General features: G+C 35.2%; 1 protein-coding gene across 2 annotated transcripts in view; it reads left to right on the top strand.

Annotated features, from left to right (window-relative positions):
* Positions 1-19,739, top strand: part of LOC127882408 (uncharacterized) — a 55,014-nt gene that overhangs the window by 25,122 nt on the left and 10,153 nt on the right. For both annotated transcript variants that reach the window (XM_052431037.1, XM_052431038.1), the window contains one exon: positions 2,078-4,227. In XM_052431037.1, coding sequence (XP_052286997.1) covers positions 2,157-4,227 — 2,071 coding nt within the window. In that variant the 5' untranslated portion in view covers positions 2,078-2,156. The remainder of the gene's footprint in view (positions 1-2,077; positions 4,228-19,739) is intronic.

The raw sequence follows: 19,739 nt of genomic DNA, 5'->3' as shown, positions 1-19,739 counted from the left end.
TTTGAGAGATTTTCTTGCCATGGTCTGTTTAGTGTCTAATTAGCGAAGGATTGCAGACTTTGATATGCTTGTGCAAACAGTTTTTCTTATTGATTAAAGTTGGAAATTGCCTTAAATCTTATCAGTCAATCTGTCTATTTGAATATTGGATATTTGGTAGTAGATCGTAAATATGCATAATAAGTTGTTTAAAATAAATTATTTACTGATAGTTAAAGTTTGAATCACTTATGTGCAATCAATTCTTTGGAAACTGCTGGAAATAATTTATATATAATAGGACTGTTATGATCTCTCTATTGAAAATATTAGTGCATGAACTCAGATGTTTATAATACTTCACATGAACATAATTATATAAACTTGTGAAAACTTAAGGTGTGATAATGTAAATGATATTGTAAGCCATTTTGAGTAATAAGACTTGAGACTTATAAACTATAACAATAATTTTTTTGCATGGTTTGTTCCTAATTGCTGCTATATTTTTCAATGTGACACATTTTAAACTTAAATACATAATGACTTAGTTTTAAAATCCTTAGCTTTCATTATAATTGAGCCGCGCTCTGTGAAAAGGGTTTAATGCATGTGTGTAAAGTGTCTGTGAAGTCCGCACAGGCTAATCAGGTAGAACATGTGTGTAAAGTGTCTGTGAAGTCCGCACAGGCTAATCAGGTAGAACATGTGTGTAAAGTGTCTGTGAAGTCCGCACAGGCTAATCAGAGAGAACATGTGTGTAAAGTGTCTGTGAAGTCCGCACAGGCTAATCAGGGACGAGTAAAGTGTCTGTGAAGTCCGCACAGGCTAATCAGGGACGACATGTGAGTAAAGTGTCTGTGAAGTCCACACAGGCTAATCAGGGACGACAGCATGTGCGTAAAGTGTTTGTGAAGTCTGCACAGGCTAATCAGGGACAACAACATGTTCGTAAAGTGTCTGTGAAGTCCGCACAGGCTAATCAGGAAGTGTCTGTGAAGACCGCACAGGCTAATCAGGTGTCTGTGAAGTCTGCACAGGCTAAACAAGTGTCTGTGAAGTCCGCACAGGCTAATCAGGTGTCTGTGAAGTCTGCACAGGCTAATCAGGTGTATGTGAAGTCCGCACAGGCTAATCAGGTGTCTGTGAAGTCCACACAGGCTAATCAGGGACGACACTTTCTACCTGAACTAGATGTTTTCTAAGAAGTATCTTTGACTTTCTGTAAAACAAAAATTACCATAAAAGTGTAGTGTCGTCCCTGATTAGCCTGTGCAGACTGCATTGGCTAATCTGGGAGGACACTTTACGCACATGCATTTAGCCCCCTTTTCACAGAGAACGGCCCAATGGTATTATGGTTGTGTTTTTCGTAAACATGTGTATGTGTTCAGATGAACTTTTGAATTTCATTTATATAAAATACCTCATGCAAGATTTATACAGATTCTGATTGTATAACTGGTTTTGTAATGTCTACATGTACATACATTTACATTCTCAAATGAATGGGTTAAAGCCGAATATTGAGCACAAAGAAACTACATGTAAATTGAATGAGTTAAAGCCAAATGTAAAGGGAAATTGTTTCCTTCTTATTCCTTATTATTTTTCCCCTCCTAACAGTTCAGGACCTTTTTTAATGTACATCAGACCTTGTTATTAACATGTAAATTGCAATTTAGCAGAATTATGCACTTTTTTACTCATGAACTGGTCAATAAATGTTTGTGAACAACAACTCTTGATCTTGACAATTATCTATTATTGATATTCATAAAAATATCAATGTATGTGTTAATAGTCATACAATAGGCATGAAAGAATTACAATAGAAGCTATTATGTATCTTGTGTATGTTCCTTCTAATTTTGGTAAACATTGTATGAAAATAGTCAATTGACACTGTTAAAATATTGCTACAATAGGGTTCTTATAGAATTATGATAACTAGGTACCGGTACATGTTTTGAAAGAACTTTCGTCAGACTGAAATAGTACATTACATCATTTTAATAAAGCACCCCCTTCCCATGAACATCAGTACATGGATTCAAGTCTTTTATCATATCATTTATAATTCTCATGCTATTTTCAGATCAATATTAAGACAGATCAACCCTAAAATGGAAAAACTTCACAGACTTGGTTCCTTTGAAAGTTGAGACCTGATTGCCATGGCAACAAAATTTGGTGTTCAGCTGAAGTCGAAGGGTGGGGCAGATGATCCCCCTGGGGGAGGGAAAGAGGGGCCTCAGGGGAGCGTCACTGCCAGTGGGGCTCATCGGTCAGACTTCAAAACCAAACCAGTTTCCGATCTGAAATCCATGTTTGACAAGAAAGATCAGGAAGCAAAGGAGAGTATCGCAGTTTTGACAAGAAACAGTAGTATTAGCAGCGAGAATGAGGTATCGAAAACAGTGAAAACTGATTTTGTTGGTGTCTCAGGAAATTCTAAAATTCAACTGGAATCGAAAACGGTGAAAACTGATACTGTTGGTGTGTCAGGAAATTCTAAAATTCAGGTGTCTTCAACGTCAAAATCTAGTTCTGTGTCGGGGAATAAGTTGACGGCTGATGATAAAAGTGCCTTTGAAGCATTGAAAGGTAAGCTGAACAAGACGGACATTCAGTCGTTGCTTGATATTAAGGAGCCCGTGGTGGGTGTTGCGAAAAGTAAAACTTTTGGGACATCAGGTGGAACATTTCAGGCAACAATAGAAAAAAACAAAGTTCAGACGACCCAAGATGAAGATTCTAAAGTACCTGTCACAAAGGCAGATGCAGCGTCTGTGTTATCATTTGGACTAACAAAATTACGAACCCGTCCTATACAAGAACCGTTGGCTGACAAATTATCAACAAAAACAGAGTCATCGAAGCAAAGTACTCCTGCAGTGAAAGAGTTGGGAAAAGAAAAGATCATACTGGGGGTAGCCAAAGGCTGGAAAGGGACTGATGATGCTGTAAGTAAGGATCTAAGTAGTAAAAGTGGCGGGAAAAGTGGCGTGTTCAGTGCAAGTGCTGTTGGTAAGGTCCGAACTGAGGTTAAAGAAGAGAAGGAGCCAAAAGTGAAGGGATTTGGATCTGTAAGCCCTGTTAATTTTAAAAGCGGCTCGAGTGATGAATCTGTGGTGTCCTCCAATTTAAGTCCAAGAGGTTACAAACCACCAACATTTGATTTTAATACTCAGAAGTCTGATGAGACTGCAGATGTTAAAACAGACATAAACAAGAACTTTAAGAAATTAGATTATGCTAATACTGATTGTCTTTCAAAGGAGATAAAGACATCTACTCCAATATGTGACCATAAAAGCTTAGAAAGGGAAAGTTCATCAGGATCATTGGGTTCCAAACTGGAAAGAAAAGATTCTAAACCCAAACTTTCCGCAGTCGAACAGTTAGCAATTGATAAGGAAAGGCTTAAAAATAATAGAACTTCTGGTTCCTTCAGTAGCGATCAAGAAAAAGGCAAAAGGTCACCAAAGAATAAGAAAGAAGAATTTAAATGGCTGGAGAAAGGAAGAATTTCTTTAGAAGAGTTTAAGGAACAGAAAAAATCAACATCTCCGATACAAAGACCTCTCAGTCGTGCTTCAAGTTCAGGATCTAGCAGTTCATTGTCGAGATCTGACGCAGTCTCAGTACAAGCACAAAGCAATCGTGTAAGTTCGCCAGAACCCAGCAAACAATGTCAAAGTCATCTGAGTCCCTTCATGGAAGGTGAAGTGCAATTACGAAGTAAAAAAGGTGAATTTGCGGTCTCCACAAGGTCTAAAATCAGTGTTGAAAAGTTCACTGAAATTAAGAAAGGATTTGAATCAAAGCAAGTTGAATCTCAAACTGTGTTGAAAGAGGTTACAAGGCCAAAGCTTGAGGTCAAAATGGGTAAGAAACTGCTGGAGAGGAAGCAATCCTTTGAAGGTGGTGAGATCTTTCGAAGCAGGTCCATAGAGAGACAAGAAGTGGTGTCACCGCGCGACCGTGGTAATGTACTGGGAACCGTGAAAGCACTTGTTGAGCTGGATGCAAAGGCAAAGGCTCAGCCCGAGATTATGAGGCGAACAAAGTCCTTGCCCTCTGATAGTCTGGAGGATGACAACTCGTCTTCGATGGATTATGACGATGTGGCAAATGGGCCATTAAGCCCATTATACCAGGTCGTTCAGGAAGTGGATGATGTTTCAAATGAAGGCGACATCAGCAGTGATGCAGATCTGATCTATGAGGAAATTCCAGCACATGGTAAGTGGCAAACACATATAAAGTTGTCCATGTATGTTTTTAGTGGTTAATTTATACCAGGAAGTGGATTATTCATTCTGGCTGTTGGATTGGGGTGAGGTGGGCGTTTGAGTGGGCATGTTTGTGAGTTTGTAAAGGTCACAAGAGACCCATCCACACTCAATATGATTGTCAATTTTATTGACTCAATAATATTGACAGAAATTTTTTTTCCCTCAAGTGCACACAAAATATTATCAATATTTTGTTTATTTGTACTTAGGTCATCATTCAAACAAGAAAGAAAATTGACAATACATCAATAAATATTTGGGATCTCTGATTTTCATCAATACATTGACGTTGTCTTCAATATCATCCATTCACTATCAATTTTATTGTCAATCTTCATAATTGACAATAAAATTGACAATGATATTGTGTCTGAACGGGCGGCTTTAGAATTTATAAAAGTAAATTCTCAGATCATGGTCGGATAAACCCCACCCCATACACAGTAAATGATTATTTTTACAGGACATCCCTGTCAAATGATGAGTCTCATTCCTGGAAAACTGGACTTAAATGCATATTCTTAAAGTGTAGTTGAAAGATTAGCCTGTTCAGTCAGCACAGGCTAATCAGGGACAATATTTTCCGCCAAGACTGGAATCTAGCTAAGGAGAGACTTCCTTTAAACAAAAATTTGCATAAAAGAGAAAATTGTTGTCCCTGATTAGCCTGTGAGGACTGCACAGGCTTATCTGGAATGAAACTTTACACACATGCATAACACCTAGTTTGTCCACAAAGAAACTTTAATAGTCATGCTTGCTGAGTAGCTAAATACCTTTTGAATGTAAATCTGTCATTCGTTCAATTTTAAGAGGACAAACTGAAATATGATTCATTATTAATAAAAATTGTATTTGCTCATATCATAGTTGATTACATCAGCTGAATACATTTATACTAAATCTATTATCATTGCTGCCCATATTAAATAACTTTACTATGGTTGCCAAGGCATAGACAAGTAGTGATAGCTCTTGCAATGAAGGAATTTATTGATTATATCCATATTAATACTCCTTCTTCACTTCAATTTTTTCCGCTGCACTTATCTCTGCCATTGGTCACATATGTTTGCTCTCCAATATAACATTCATCAAAGATATGTCCTTACATGGACGTCTTAGTTTATTATTCACAGGCTAGCATTAAAGAAATTTGATCCGAATTAAGTATGAAACTAGCACCATTTAAATACACTTATCACAATGTTAAAATTCCACTCTTTTTTACATTCAAGAAGGTTGAGAAAAGCCTTTTTACATTACAAATTTTGATCAAAGTTGATCTTTTTCTTTAATTTATGTTATAAAATATCTAAAGATAAATTTAATCATTTTGAAAGTCTGGATGTCACATGAAAATTGTGTATGGTTTTTAAATTTTGATTTTTCAAATTGAAGTACATAGATTTTCCTATTTATCTATCACACAAGTTTCACAGAAATTAGGTTGTTTGCTTATATTGATGTTAGAATTCATCTGTATATTGTGTTGTTAGATAAGGGTGAAAGTATTTCACTTTGTCAACGATGTTTTCTAGGCTTTTGGAAAGGGAAACAACTGTGGTTAAAACATGTATTGAGCTTGTACATAGTAATTTCCCTTATTAATGCATACACTGTCAAAGTGTCACTAAGGTTGGTTAATACAATTTTTATTTTATTTTTGTGTATTCTATTCAGCGAAATCATTTTTAGCTCGGCGTTTTCAGAGAAAACCCGAGGTATTGTCATAGCCAGCTTGTCGTTTCATCCGACGTCTGACGTCCGACGTCCGCGTCGTGCTAAAACCTTAACATTTTGTTAAGGTTTTGAACATTGGCTCTAAAATCAAATTGCTTCCACCTACAACTTTGAAACTTCATATGTAGATGCACCATATTTGGGTCACTAGGTCAAAGGTCAAGGTCACTGTGACCTTTAAAAAAAAAAAAAATCTGACAAGCTTTCATTTATTGAAAACTGCCCCCATAGCCGAAGCGTGGCACCCGTTATGCGGTGCTCTTGTTATATATGCCCCACTTACATGTAACCCTCCCCTTCTTTTTGTATCAAGAAGCAAATAGTACTGTACAGTGTGTCCCTCTTTACATCTTTCTTTCCATCTGTGACATGATAAAATGCTTGACCAGTAATAAGACGGCTATTTACAAGTTTCTGATACTATAACAGCTGTTACATATTATTCTTGCTCTGCGAAAATGGAGCTAAATACATTCGGGTAAAATATCATCCCAGATAAGCCTGTGCAAAAGTTAGTCAGGGACAACACCCTCCTTTTTCAATAAAACATGCTAGAAAAGCAGAAAGTGTTGGCCTTGATTAGCCTTAATTTCAAACCCTTCAACCAGCACAAGTGAGGTACATTTTGTCAAGGGGGGGGGAACAGCAACAACTTATACTTTAATAATAATGTATGAAACCATTTGTATAAACTATTATTTATTTTTTCACAATAGGTTACCCATCTGTAATTTATATTTATCTATTCTTGAAAAAACAAACAAAAAACAACACAAACTTTAACTTTTTGTTACATGACATCAGGTAAATAAGAGACTTCTATTGGGATGCTCTCTAAACCAGGTTGCTAATTGCATGCACTTTGTCCTGCCAGGTATCTGGATCTCGAGAGCATCCCAATAAAATCTCCAATTAAGTTGATAATGGGGACAATCAAATTAAACATGAATTACCTATGGAGACATCAGCATGAATGAGGTCATGTAACTGAATTGTGACTTAAATGGAAGGACATTGTTTGGGTCATATTTTAATGATGGTTTTGTTGAGATAAGAGGGTATATATCTTCTATGTAAGCTAAGGTCCATGGATTGTTAACAGGTGAGCTTCAATATCTTATAAATCTTGGTGAGTTTTGATAAATAATAGTGAATAGCAGTTTATGTGGGTCCTATGGAAGGTAGTAAAGTTCATAGCTCAGGAAGGAATGCTCTTGAATTTGGTTGAAATACAGTTGATTACCAATTATAATGCAAATATTTATGGAAAATGAAGTTAAAACTGTGATTTATAATAAAACGTCTGTTGCACTAAGTGATGGATTATCTAAAAAATATTGGATTACAAATAAGTAAGTATTCAGTGATTTAAGTTAAGTAAAGCCAATATCGACAATTACTAAAAAAACCGGAGAGAAATAGTTTTCAATTAACATATTTCCAACCAAAATACGAAAACAACTTTGAAATCAGTAAAATAATAATGATTATTGGTAAATGTTGGACAAATACTTTTTTCTTACAAACAAAATACTTTTCAGTATAATAAACATTATTAAACATAATAAGAAGATAAAAATTGATACACTGTTGATTAACTGAGTCCTTTATGTGGCTTACAAAGGACTTAAACTGTTATGCAAATGTTCAAAAAAGAATATTCTGTGGGGATTGACAAAGAATTATTATCTTTTACAAAACACAGTGTTAAATCATGGTTTCCAATAAAGTTTGCCCTTTTGTTAGTTTGTTTTTGTCTTCAAAATCAGTTGGCCTTGCCATAAAACATATTTGGAGTTTTAAATGTAGATTGTGTGCGGTATTACCGCATGTTTAAAGAGTAAAACAAATACTGTTTGGTAACAGAAGCAGGGTGTCATCATCTTTGTTATTTGACATTTAGTTTGACTTGATTTGTCATTGTCAGCTGGAGTAATACTTAAATGTACCCCAGATACTCTTAAGTATACTGAAATGTGCCCCGGGTACTGAAAATATACTTAAACATACCAGGGGTTTTTTTTAGAGAAAGGGGAAGACGCTGGACGCTGGGTGAAAGGGAAAAAAGAGTGCGAAAGAGACATATTAGGGGAAAAAATAAAAACTGTTCATTTCAATGTCTATAACTCATCAAAAGAGGCTTGTCTCTGTCCTTTTTGTTCTTAAACACATTTAACACGTATTAAAGTCAAAGTCCTTAATAAAGTTGCAGGTGTAGATCTAATAATGGGAAATGTTTTCAACTATATTTCTGTACTGGGGCCGGGGGACGATGTCAATTTTGTGATTTCAATTTCATGATGAATGGGTTGACGATCTTGATCTGCTACAGTATTGGAAGGGAAAGGTCAAAGGAGCGGCAGCTGCCGATTGTCTGCTTTCACTTTCACAATGTTCGATGTTGATTACCTCAGAATCCTGCTGGGTTATAACGGTTTTCGATGATTCTTTCTTAAAAAATGCCTCGATGCGTTCAGTATCTTCCGAGTCCGAATGTTTTATTTTGTTTGTGTAAGAACGCTAATTGTGACTGACATTTTTTTCTGTTTTCACGTTTATATCTTGGCTTGCATATAGCCCGGATGAAAATTCGACTGGTTTCCGGTATTTAATTGACGAAACACCCTTTTCGCGCAAGACCGGCATCCAGTAAAATAGTCACATGATTATTACGATTAGTTGCCCAGTTTACATGACGTAATTTAAGAGCTATATTTAGAATAACTGGGATTCCCAGATTTTTTGTGTTCGTCTGGAGAGAGAGAGAGCGAGATCGTTGTCCATGGTGCAAATTGGATAATTGTCGAATGCCCAAAGGAAAAATAAACATTTCTTTGAGAAAAAATATATTTTGGTGAAAAATTATATTTTTGGTGGGGAAATTGTATTTTGAGGGGAAACATTCTGTTAGGGGAAGACGCCGAATATCGGCGTCACTTTCTTAGTAAAAAAAAACCCTGCATACCCAACAAGTTTAGACTGTACCAGCTTTATTCCCGCCAAAAATCTGATGTCGTAAAATGCACTTCTTAATAAGAAAACAATTCTCTTTGAACTAAACCTGCCTCAACATAATTTTTTATGTTCCCCAGTCTATACTGGGGTACATATCGAGGGGTTAAAGCCAGAACGTGATAAGTGCACTTTTTATCAAAAATCACTTTTTTGCACTTTCATAGAGTTATTCCAACGCTCTACAATATGCACTATTCCCTGGAATCACATATTGAATACAACATAGTTTATCCGAAAGAACCAAGGTGCACTAAGTGCTTATCGACAAATCTGGTGTATGCCAGAATGCTTCAAGTGCACTTAAGTCATTTTGGCACAATAAGTTTTCATACATATTGAGAGGAAAAACATGTGCCAAAAGGATTTACGTGCACTTAAATCATTTAAACATAAGCCATGTGTGCATATATTTTAAGGTAAAAACAAAATATGAAGCCCTTTCCTTGTTAAGGAATTATTGCATCTTGTTTATTTAAACAGGAATACACAAACTATTGTGCTAATTTGTAATTAGATCGGGAGAATATGCCTTCATTGGTGCTTATCGAAAAGACATTATTCTCCCACTAAGATGGTAAATTAAGATTTGATCTAGAGGCTGTTTTACCGATTCCATGTTCTCGTGTGAGCCAAGTTTATTATAAAAGAAAAAGAAAAAGTTTCAATATTTTTTTACTGTTTACAAAACACAAGTTTGACATGTTTATTGTGGAACGAAACTGAAGGAAAATGCGGCTGTGAAATGGGAAACTGTCTTTTGACTTACATGAAATCCCTTCCCATCACAGTAAAGAATGTCTGTTTTTATTCTGACTGTTGTAGTGGTCAAAATCGAAATTAGGTTATTACTGTTGCATTGAAAAATGTAAAAACATAGACACCATTGAACAAAGGTATTTAGAAAGTGGACATACTTAGATGGAGTGTGGTATAGTACCTGCTTACATTGAATGAGCAAAGAAATTTACATTGGTATATTTACTAATGGGGAACCAATTGTGAGGATTACACCAAAGAGAACTGCGTATGTTGTAGTGCCTATGAAAAACTATGACGCTTTTTATATCAAGCATGTAGCTTAAACTGTAATGCCGCCAAATGTTGTAAATGTAAGTGGACAAAAGGTTATATGGACAAAAATAAAATTGATAAAACTACAATTGTGATCAGGGTGTGTGTTTTTTAAGTGCAGTTTTGATGACACCAGTTTTCAGTGTAGTAAACTCATATCCTCTATAAAATCAAATCAAATCCTCTATCAAAGGACCTTCTATAAAATGTGACATACAACCCTTGTAGATTCCAAACTTCCAATTACAGCAACAAAGAAGAAAGACCTGCCATCACTTTGCTCTGAAGGGATAATTCCTTCAGAATATCACCAGTATTTCAAGATTATTCCAGACCCAGATACAATAGAAGATAGATAAGATGCAGATGTGGAATAGAATATCTGAATCTTAACTTTCTTCCATTGTTAAGGTTGGAGACACATTTGCATGTCCTGTTCAAATCTAGAATGCAAAAGAAAATAAGTATGTACTTCTACAAAAAGAATTACCATTGTAATTATTAAAATAAACTTGTTTTAAGTGCACATGTTTCGTTTAGTCTCGTAAAATAGATGCATAGCACAAGGCTGTTATGCTTTAATTGCACTAAGTCCTGTATGGCATAGGAAAAGCAGCGTTCAATTTTATGCAAAATAGCACCAAGTGCACTTAACACAGTTGTACTCTGAAAATATATATGTTTTACGTTTATGCCAGAATGAAGTAAGTGCTATTTTGAATACAAAAGCATTAAAATATTGTATGCAATCATATAATATGTTTACAATGTCATAACAATACTATTACCTATATTATAACCAAATATTACGCTGATATTCATATTCATTTAAAAGTTGTAGTCTGTCAAACCTTAATTTTGCGTTTTTCTCCACTATTTGAAAAAAGGAGTTATCACGTTCTGGCTTTAACCCCTCGATATTGTTTTTGCCCTGTCTGTTTGTCTGTTGGTTTGTTGGTTTGCGTCAAACTTTAACATTTGCCATAACTTTTGCAATATTGAAGATAGCAACTTGTTATTTGGCATGCATGTGTATCTCGTGGAGCTGCACATTTTGAGTGGTGAAAGGTCAAGGTCAGTCTTCAATGTCAAAGGTCAAATAAATGGGGGGGATATACTGTTTCACAAACACATCTTGTTTAGTATGAGTTTTTATACGCCCGTCTATGACGGGACGTATTATGGTATACCCCGCGTCTGTCCGTCCGTCTGTTAATGTCGTACGCTACGTCAAATATCCTTTGACAGATTTTCTTCAAATTTTAACACAATCTTAATATTGATAAACCCTGATCCCCTTTCGTTTTTGACGGAATTCTGAATTGTCGTTCCAGAGTTATGGGACTTTGTTCGTCAAAATTTCGTGATTTCATTGAATGTCCTACTGTAGCTCAAATATCCTTCGATGGATTTTTTTCAAATTTCAACACAATCTTAATATTGATAAACCCTGATCCCCTTTCGTTTTTGACGGAATTCTGAATTGTCGTTACAGAGTTATGGGACTTTGTTCGTCAAAATTTCGTGATTTCATTGAATGTCCTACTGTAGCTCAAATATCCTTCGATGGCTTTTTTTCAAATTTCAACACAATCTTAATATTGATAAACCCTGATCCCCTTTCGTTTTTGACGGAATTCTGAATTGTCGTTCCAGAGTTATGGGACTTTGTTCGTCAAAATTTCGTGATTTCATTGAATGTCCTACTGTAGCTCAAATATCCTTCGATGGATTTTTTTCAAATTTCAACACAATCTTAATATTGATAAACCCTGATCCCCTTTCGTTTTTGACGGAATTCTGAATTGTCGTTCCAGAGTTATGGGACTTTGTTCGTCAAAATTTCGTGATTTCATTGAATGTCCTACCGTAGCTCAAATATCCTTCGATGGATTTTTTTCAAATTTCAACACTATCTTAATATTGATAAACCCTGATCCCCTTTCGTTTTTGACGGAATTCTGAATTGTTGTTCCAGAGTTATGGGACTTTGTTGAATGTCAAGGAGACGGCGCTCCATGCTCATGTACTTATAAAATAAACCATGTATTCAAATACAAATAAACTGAAGTAAAAAAATGATTCAAAGGGTTATTTATTACCTTACTACTTCATTGGCGAACGACGGGCGTATCATGCGCTCATGGCGCAGCTCTTTTTTATAATATAGAGGCCATTTTACAAAATATTGGCATTAATATGAACCTAATTAATTCGAAAAATAATTAGCCGTCAACAACAAATTTAGCGTTGGAATTCGCGAGTACGTTTTAGTATTTTTTTAGTACCTGAGGTACATCTAAGTATACTTAAGAGTACCTGGGGTATTTTTAAGTAGTACCCCAGCCGACAACGACCAATTATTGTGCTTTAGTTTTATCATGTTGTAACTGTTAAGTGTAATAAAGATGTATGAACACATAAATTTACATTTATCATACTCTGCAAATGAAAACCCACCTGCTTGTATTACCAAACAGATGCATCAAATTGCAAACACATTATGTATCTCCAAACACTTCTAAACACACATACAATAAAGAAGAAATATGCACATATGCTAGAAAGAAGCTAATATGCAACGCATACATTCAAATTGAAATAACACTTAATTATATGTCTAATACATTTCCTCTAAGGAAGGTGTTTTTAAGCATCTAATTAAAAAAAAAAATTGTATTTTTATAAAACATCATAAAACAAGAGATGTGTTTGTCAGAAACACAATGCCCCCCATTGCGCCGCTTTTAAATAAAATTTCAATCATTTGACAGGTAAAGAAATTATCGCCCTTTTAAAGCTTATTACTTCCCTTGGCTTGTATTTTTTTACCTTTTGACCTTGAAGGATGACCTTGACCTTTCAACACTCAAAATGTGCAGCTTCATGAGATACATATGCATGCCAAATATCAAGTTGCTATCTTCAATATTCAAAAAGTTATGACCAAACTTTAACGAAGGGTAAAGTATTAGGAAAGAAAAATACAATGATATTTGACCTTTGACCTTGAAGGATGACCTTGACCTTGACTTTTCACCACTTAAAATGTGCAGCTCCATGAGATACAGTACAGCCAACGCGTAACAAACGTTATCCTTGCTCACGCCACGGCCAGAAAATTAGTACTCGATGGCTGCCTCGTGTGTTCACGCGGCGTATCGCCGAGGCATGCGGTATCGATCAGCGCAACGACACCGAGTCTGTATTAACCTCGCGTACTTTCGCAGCATAAAACCGCCGCATAAGTACGCGGCAGATCGAGTGCGAAGATGTAAACCTACATGTACATTTGTGCAGCGTCAAAACCTAGATTTACGCTACTTTCATAGTTATTATTTTCACGTTTTAATAAGCGGTTATGATTTTTACAGTACAGCCAAAGCGGAACAAACGTATTTCGCGATCCGCGGCGGCAATGCGAAACGAGTCGATGCCGCGTCAGTCGTTGAAGCCGCGTCAGTATGCAGCTGCAAGTCGCATTTCGCCGCGAAACTTCGCATCTGTCCGCCAAGGCATGCCGCAATCCGCGACATGATGCCGAGTCGATGCGCATCATGAAATAAAAAATCTTTTTAAAATTATTAGTTACATGTAGTTAACAAATTTTGAAAGAACAATTATAATAATAATTAAAATCATAATAAATTTATTGTGCGCGGATTGTATTAGCATATACATGTAAGCATAGTTAATGTGTCTGGCCAATTATTAAGTTTGTTTCCCGCCCGTAGCGTATGTATTTCACACATAAACAAGGTAACGTAATTATGTTTTCGCATATACAAGTGTTCAAGGCTCCAGCATATGGTGGATTTATAAATTAATTGCATGTTGATTCCGCTATTATATTTTAGCTGAGAAAATTAGCAGTTTGAAGCCACATCAATAATCAAGACGGTGACGACGTATTTGTAGTTTTGTTAATTATCAGCTTATTATAACTATTGTTTGAATATGCGTATATAAACACGTTTTATTTTGTTCATATTATACAGTTAATATCGCTACTACTTACCCGATAATCCCGTATATTCCAGTTTTAAAGCAAATGCTGGTAAATATTTACGATACACAAACATTCTCGATATTTCCTTAAGTATCAAATACATTTTGGCATTTGTTACTATTTATAGAGATGATGAAATAACGTCTAATCAGGGCGTGTTTTTTTTCCTCCACTGATCACGCGATTTACGCCTGACGTGATGTTCATGTATTTGTACAACACAAAATACACCCAAACTTTCCAAACGACGTTCTACATGTCTGCATAATTTTCGCGCGCTTTTTATGAAACAAAGGATATTTTAGCACTGTTTATTTGACGCTTGAATTTGCCAAAGGACGCGTTAGCATTACAATTCGGAAGTGTGTTTCGGATTACAAATTTAATAATGATAATCGAACGAAACATAAAAAGTTGCGCGTAATTAATTCTACGCTACACATACATGTATGTACATGTAGGTGGATATCTTTTCACTCGATCAGCCGCGTACGTATGCGGCGGATTTACTCCGTGAAAGTACGCGTGGTTAATACGGACTCTGCGTCGTTGCGCGGATCGATGCCGAGTGCCACGGCGATACGCCGCGTGAACACACGATTCGGCCGCCGCGGACTAAAAATCTGGCCGTGGCGTAGCCGCGGATTATGTTTGTGCCGCTTTGGCTGTACTGTATATGATGCTTTATAGACTATTTATATAATATCACGTCCTCAAATATATTTGACACGTAATGTGCCGTTACAAATTATCGTTGAATTAATTATGCACAACTGTAAATGTTTCGTTCAATTCTCAAATGAGCATTATTCAATTTGTAATCCGAAACACGCTTCCGAATTTTAATGCTAACGCAACATTAGCAATTGAATACTAGAGTTAAATAAACAGTGCTTTAACCTTTGTCTCTATAAAAAGAGCGCGAAAAATTATGCAGACATGTAGAATGTCGCATGGAAAGTGTGGGTGTATTTTGTGTTGTATAAAAACATGAACATCACGTCAGCGATTTACGCGTGTTTAGTGGAAAAAAACGCCCCGATTGGACGTTATTTCATCACATCTTTAAATAGAAACAAATGCCAAAATTTATTTGACACTTAAGAAAAATGGCATATGTTTCTATTTCTTGACATTCATGAGAACTTTTATCGTAAATATTTACCAGAATTTGCAAACTGGAATATACGGGACTATCAAGTAATGAGTAGCGACAGGAAAAATAGTAAGTATGCAGTAATAGATACATTTAATTAATTAGGATTTTAGATATTATTATAATTGTTCTTTTAAAATTTATTGACTCACTTATCATTTTTAAAAGATTTTTATTTTATGATGCGCATCGACCTGGCGTCATGTCGCGGATTGCTTCTTGCCTCGGCAGACCGATGTGAAGCATCGCGGCGAAATGCGACGTGCCGCCTCATACTGACGCGGCTTCAACGGCCAACTTGGCATCGACTTGTTGCGCCTTGACGCCGCGGATCGCAAATACGTTTGTTCCACGTTGGCTGCACTGTACACATGCATGCCAAATATAAAGTTGCTATCTTCAATATTGCGAAAGTTATCAAACTTTAACCAAGGTTAAAGTTTTGGGACAGAATGACAGACAGGCAAAAAACAATATACCCCGTCTTCTTCTAAGAAAGGGGCATACAAATTATTATCATGTCTGTGCAATAAAATGTATTGATTCTGGGAAAATTGTGCTTAACCCTTTGCATGCTGGGAAATTTGTCGTCTGCTAAAATGTTGTCTGCTGAATTTCTGAAATTAGCATTTTCTTCAACTTTTTTTCAAAGAATACTATCAGAATAGCAAACAGTTTGGATCCTGATGAGGCGCCATGTTCTGTGGCGTCTCATCTGGATCAAAACTGTTTGCAAAGGCCTTCAAAATTCGGTTCCCGTACGGAGAGAGTTAATGCATGTTTGTAAAGTGTCTTCTCAGACTGCACTGACTAATCAGGGACTACTCTTTCCACCTTAACTGGAAAATTCAACCTGTGAAGGATGACACTGTTGGCTTTCATGGAATTTTTGGTTTGACAGTAGTCTTTTCTTAGCAAAAATTCAGTTTAGGAAGACTGCATTGGCTAATCTTCGACAATCATAAAAAAATCAGCTTTTGTAACCAGTTAAAGATATAAAAATTATAAAGTAAACATTAAGATTACAATCTCTAACATGGTCTTACACATGTAGGAGCAATAAATATCTATGTATTCACAATGCAAACGGAACTAAATTTGAGTGTTTTATCCACGTTATTCGAGCTTTGTTCCATTCAAAATGAATTTTAACAAATGGACGAATTGAAATATTTAATATCATATCAAATTTTAAGACATCTATACACTGTGTTAAAACCAGCTGAGAGTTTAAGAGTAAATCTACTTTAAATTTTGTTTGAATTTATGGATACTTCAATTTTGGGTAAGAATATTAAAAACTTTATGATATTAATAATCGTTTTGAATCATAATTTATAGTAAATACCCTGCAAGTATGAATAGGGAAAAAGAATTGGGTTGGAATCAGTTCTCATGTAAAGCTTTATATACCAACAAATGAAGGCAGAGAGTTTCCTCATTGTCCATCAGTGTCAAGGTGTAAGTCAGTCGTTGTGTTAGTAATTCCACACTTAGTTTTTTGCCTTCTAATAACTCAAACAGTTTTAATCGGATTGGGCACCAATTTTTCTAAACATGTTTATTACCCCAAAATTGAGGCCATTCAAAGTAAGCCCACATCTCACTGGAGTTATGGTCATTGAATTATTGTCCTTGATAATTTTTAAATTTAAGTTTTGTCATTTATTGAAAAGAGGTATCAGCTCGAAACGTTATAGGTAAAGTACATATCATTAAGGGGATGTGCAATGCATAATAACAATTACTCTTGGTTGGCATTTTAAGAGTTGCTGCCCTTTGTAAATGTGTGTACTTAAATGTTGGCCATAAAAATTTGTTATGGCTTTTGAAATAACTTGCCACATATATCCACCATCATTATTAAAGATATCTCGGATAGCTTAAAAAACGCAAATATACAAATAGTAATAAACAGCAAAATGTTCCTTCTTGGTGATACAAACGTAAATGATAACTGCTTTATTCTTTTCATGGAAGTTAAAAAGTACATTTTTGAATGCAAAAGGAAAGAAGTAATTCCACATTTTCAGGGATTTAAGGCTAGCCTAAAATTAAAATTATCTTTAAATATATATATGAAAACACAACAAATGAATCAAATAAAGGATTTGTTTGGATAGTTATAAGATTAATATGTAATTCATAATTGCATGAATAACAAAAATAACTGTTATTAACTCGCATTATATATGAAACCTGCAAAATGTGTTTTCTTAATCAAGTGTCACTATGTTGTTTGCATATTGATCATAAGGTTTATATTGATTGTGTTGTAAACTGCACTCTAAGTGTAAAATCAAACTTTGTTAAAAAGGTCCATTTTTAATGACACTAGCAAATGTACTAGGTTTTATTTTTTTGAACACTGTAACCATAGTAGTTGTAAATATGACTCTTTTCTTGTATTACTATGTTGTTTGCAATTTGATCATAAAGTTTATATCAATTGTGTTGTAATCTGCACTAAAATTGTAAAATCAAACTTTGTTAAAAAGGTCAATTTTTAAAGACATTAGCAAATGTACTAGGTTTTATCTCTTTATCTCTTTAAACACTGTAGCCATAGTTGTTGTAAATCTGATCCTTTTCTTGTTTAAGAATTAACACTTAATATTATTGTGCTATACATAAATATTTATTTAAGTTAAGTAAAAAAGGTAAAAAGGTTGAAGGAAGTACGATCCTAATTCAGCTTGAGTAATGATTGTATTAATATAGCCAAAACACATTACATATGGTAATTTAAGTATATTAACGAACATGCCATTGTAAATTGTGTGTATATGTATATATTATGAATGAATAAAAACATTTAAACAGGAAAAAAAATATAAAAAAAATAAAATAAAATATATATCCACCATCATGACTCAAAGTGTTGCATGCAACACCGGTTTCCCTACCATAAAGGTCAAGGTCACACTTAGAGGTCAGAGGTCAAATTATGCCAAGACACAGCTTGAAAACTGCTGTCTAAACCACAATGTTGTCATATATTGATGGATTTTGAAATAAAATAAGTTTTAATCATCATAAGAAGGTGCGTTGCATGTAACAGCTGCTTCCCTGCTTCAAAGGTCAAAAGCTGCTTCCCTGCTTCAAAGGTCAAAAGCTGCTTCCCTGCTTCAAAGGTCAAAAGCGGCTTCACTGCTTCAAAGGTCAAAAGCTGCTTCCCTGCTTCAATGGTCAAAAGCTGCCTACTTTCTTCAATGGTCAAAGTCACATTTAGAGGCGAAAGTTTAATCGGGCCATAAAACAGTTAGAAAATTCCTTTCTCACCCATATATATTTGTTCTGCGAAATATTGACATCTCAGATATTATTTTTATTTTCAATAAGACTTCACTATCATTAAGATAGTTAAAAGTCTAAATTAAGATAAAATAATATCTTAGTTGTCAATATTTTTATGGAGGGGATTTCAATAAACAAACAATTAAGTCTGAAATGTGATCATTAATAAGTGGAAATATGTAATAAAGAGGGTCTGTGGTAGTTTGTTTCCTTGGAATCAGATAAGTTGTGTAGGAGAGAAAATGGAGAGGCAAAAAACAGTATTCAGGTCGCAGACTGGGATTTGTTGAAAGAATTGTTTGTTGGGTGGAAGGAAAATTTGGCCTGTTCCATGAGAATTTAAAGTGCTTTTTGCTTTTACCGGATTTAGATGGGAAATTATTAAAAGGTGAGCATATAAAAGTTGAAAGAATGAATTGGATTGCTAAAGTTTGTATGGTCATGCTGGAATAGACAAATTAAAGTTCTATGTTTGAAGGTAATATATAATTTAGTTTAAAACTATTGTTGCTCTTTTAATTTAACCCTTTACCACTTAGAAACATATTTTGCACATGTGTAGTCCCTTACTAGATTTAAATTTTAAAGGCTTCATTTCAAAACCTTAGATACTGAAGAGTAGCAAACAGCTTAAAACCTGAACAGACTGTGAGTTTCTTGCAGGCTGTTCTGGTTTTATGCTGTTTGCACATAGCCATTTTCACTTTGCTTCTGAGTGAGAAAGAGTTAATTACATAAACTTATAGGGACAGTATTGAATCTATTACATAGGAAAAACTTCTACTTGATCTATTGGGAAGAACATGGAGAGTAGGGATACAACTTGGGACCTTCAGATAAGACTGACAGTTGTCAATGTTAGATGAGATAGGAAAGAGTGCAATGTTTTTATGTCCCCCACTATAGTAGTGGGGGAAATATTGTTTTTGCCCTGTCTGTTGGTCTGTTTGTTGGTTGGTTGGTTTGCGCCAACTTTAACATTTGCAATAACTTTTGCAATATTGAAGATAGCAACTTGATATTTGGCATGCATATGTATCTCATGGAGCTGCACATTTTGAGTGGTGAAAGGTCAAGGTCATCCTTCAAGGTCAAAGGTCAAATATATGGGTCAAAATCGCTCATTTAATGTACACTTTTGCAATATTTCAATATTCAAGATAGCAAC

The sequence above is a fragment of the Dreissena polymorpha genome, chromosome 5, assembly GCF_020536995.1.
Source record: "Dreissena polymorpha isolate Duluth1 chromosome 5, UMN_Dpol_1.0, whole genome shotgun sequence".
Lineage (NCBI taxonomy): Eukaryota > Metazoa > Mollusca > Bivalvia > Myida > Dreissenidae > Dreissena > Dreissena polymorpha.
This window is presented reverse-complemented; position numbering and strand designations above follow the sequence as displayed.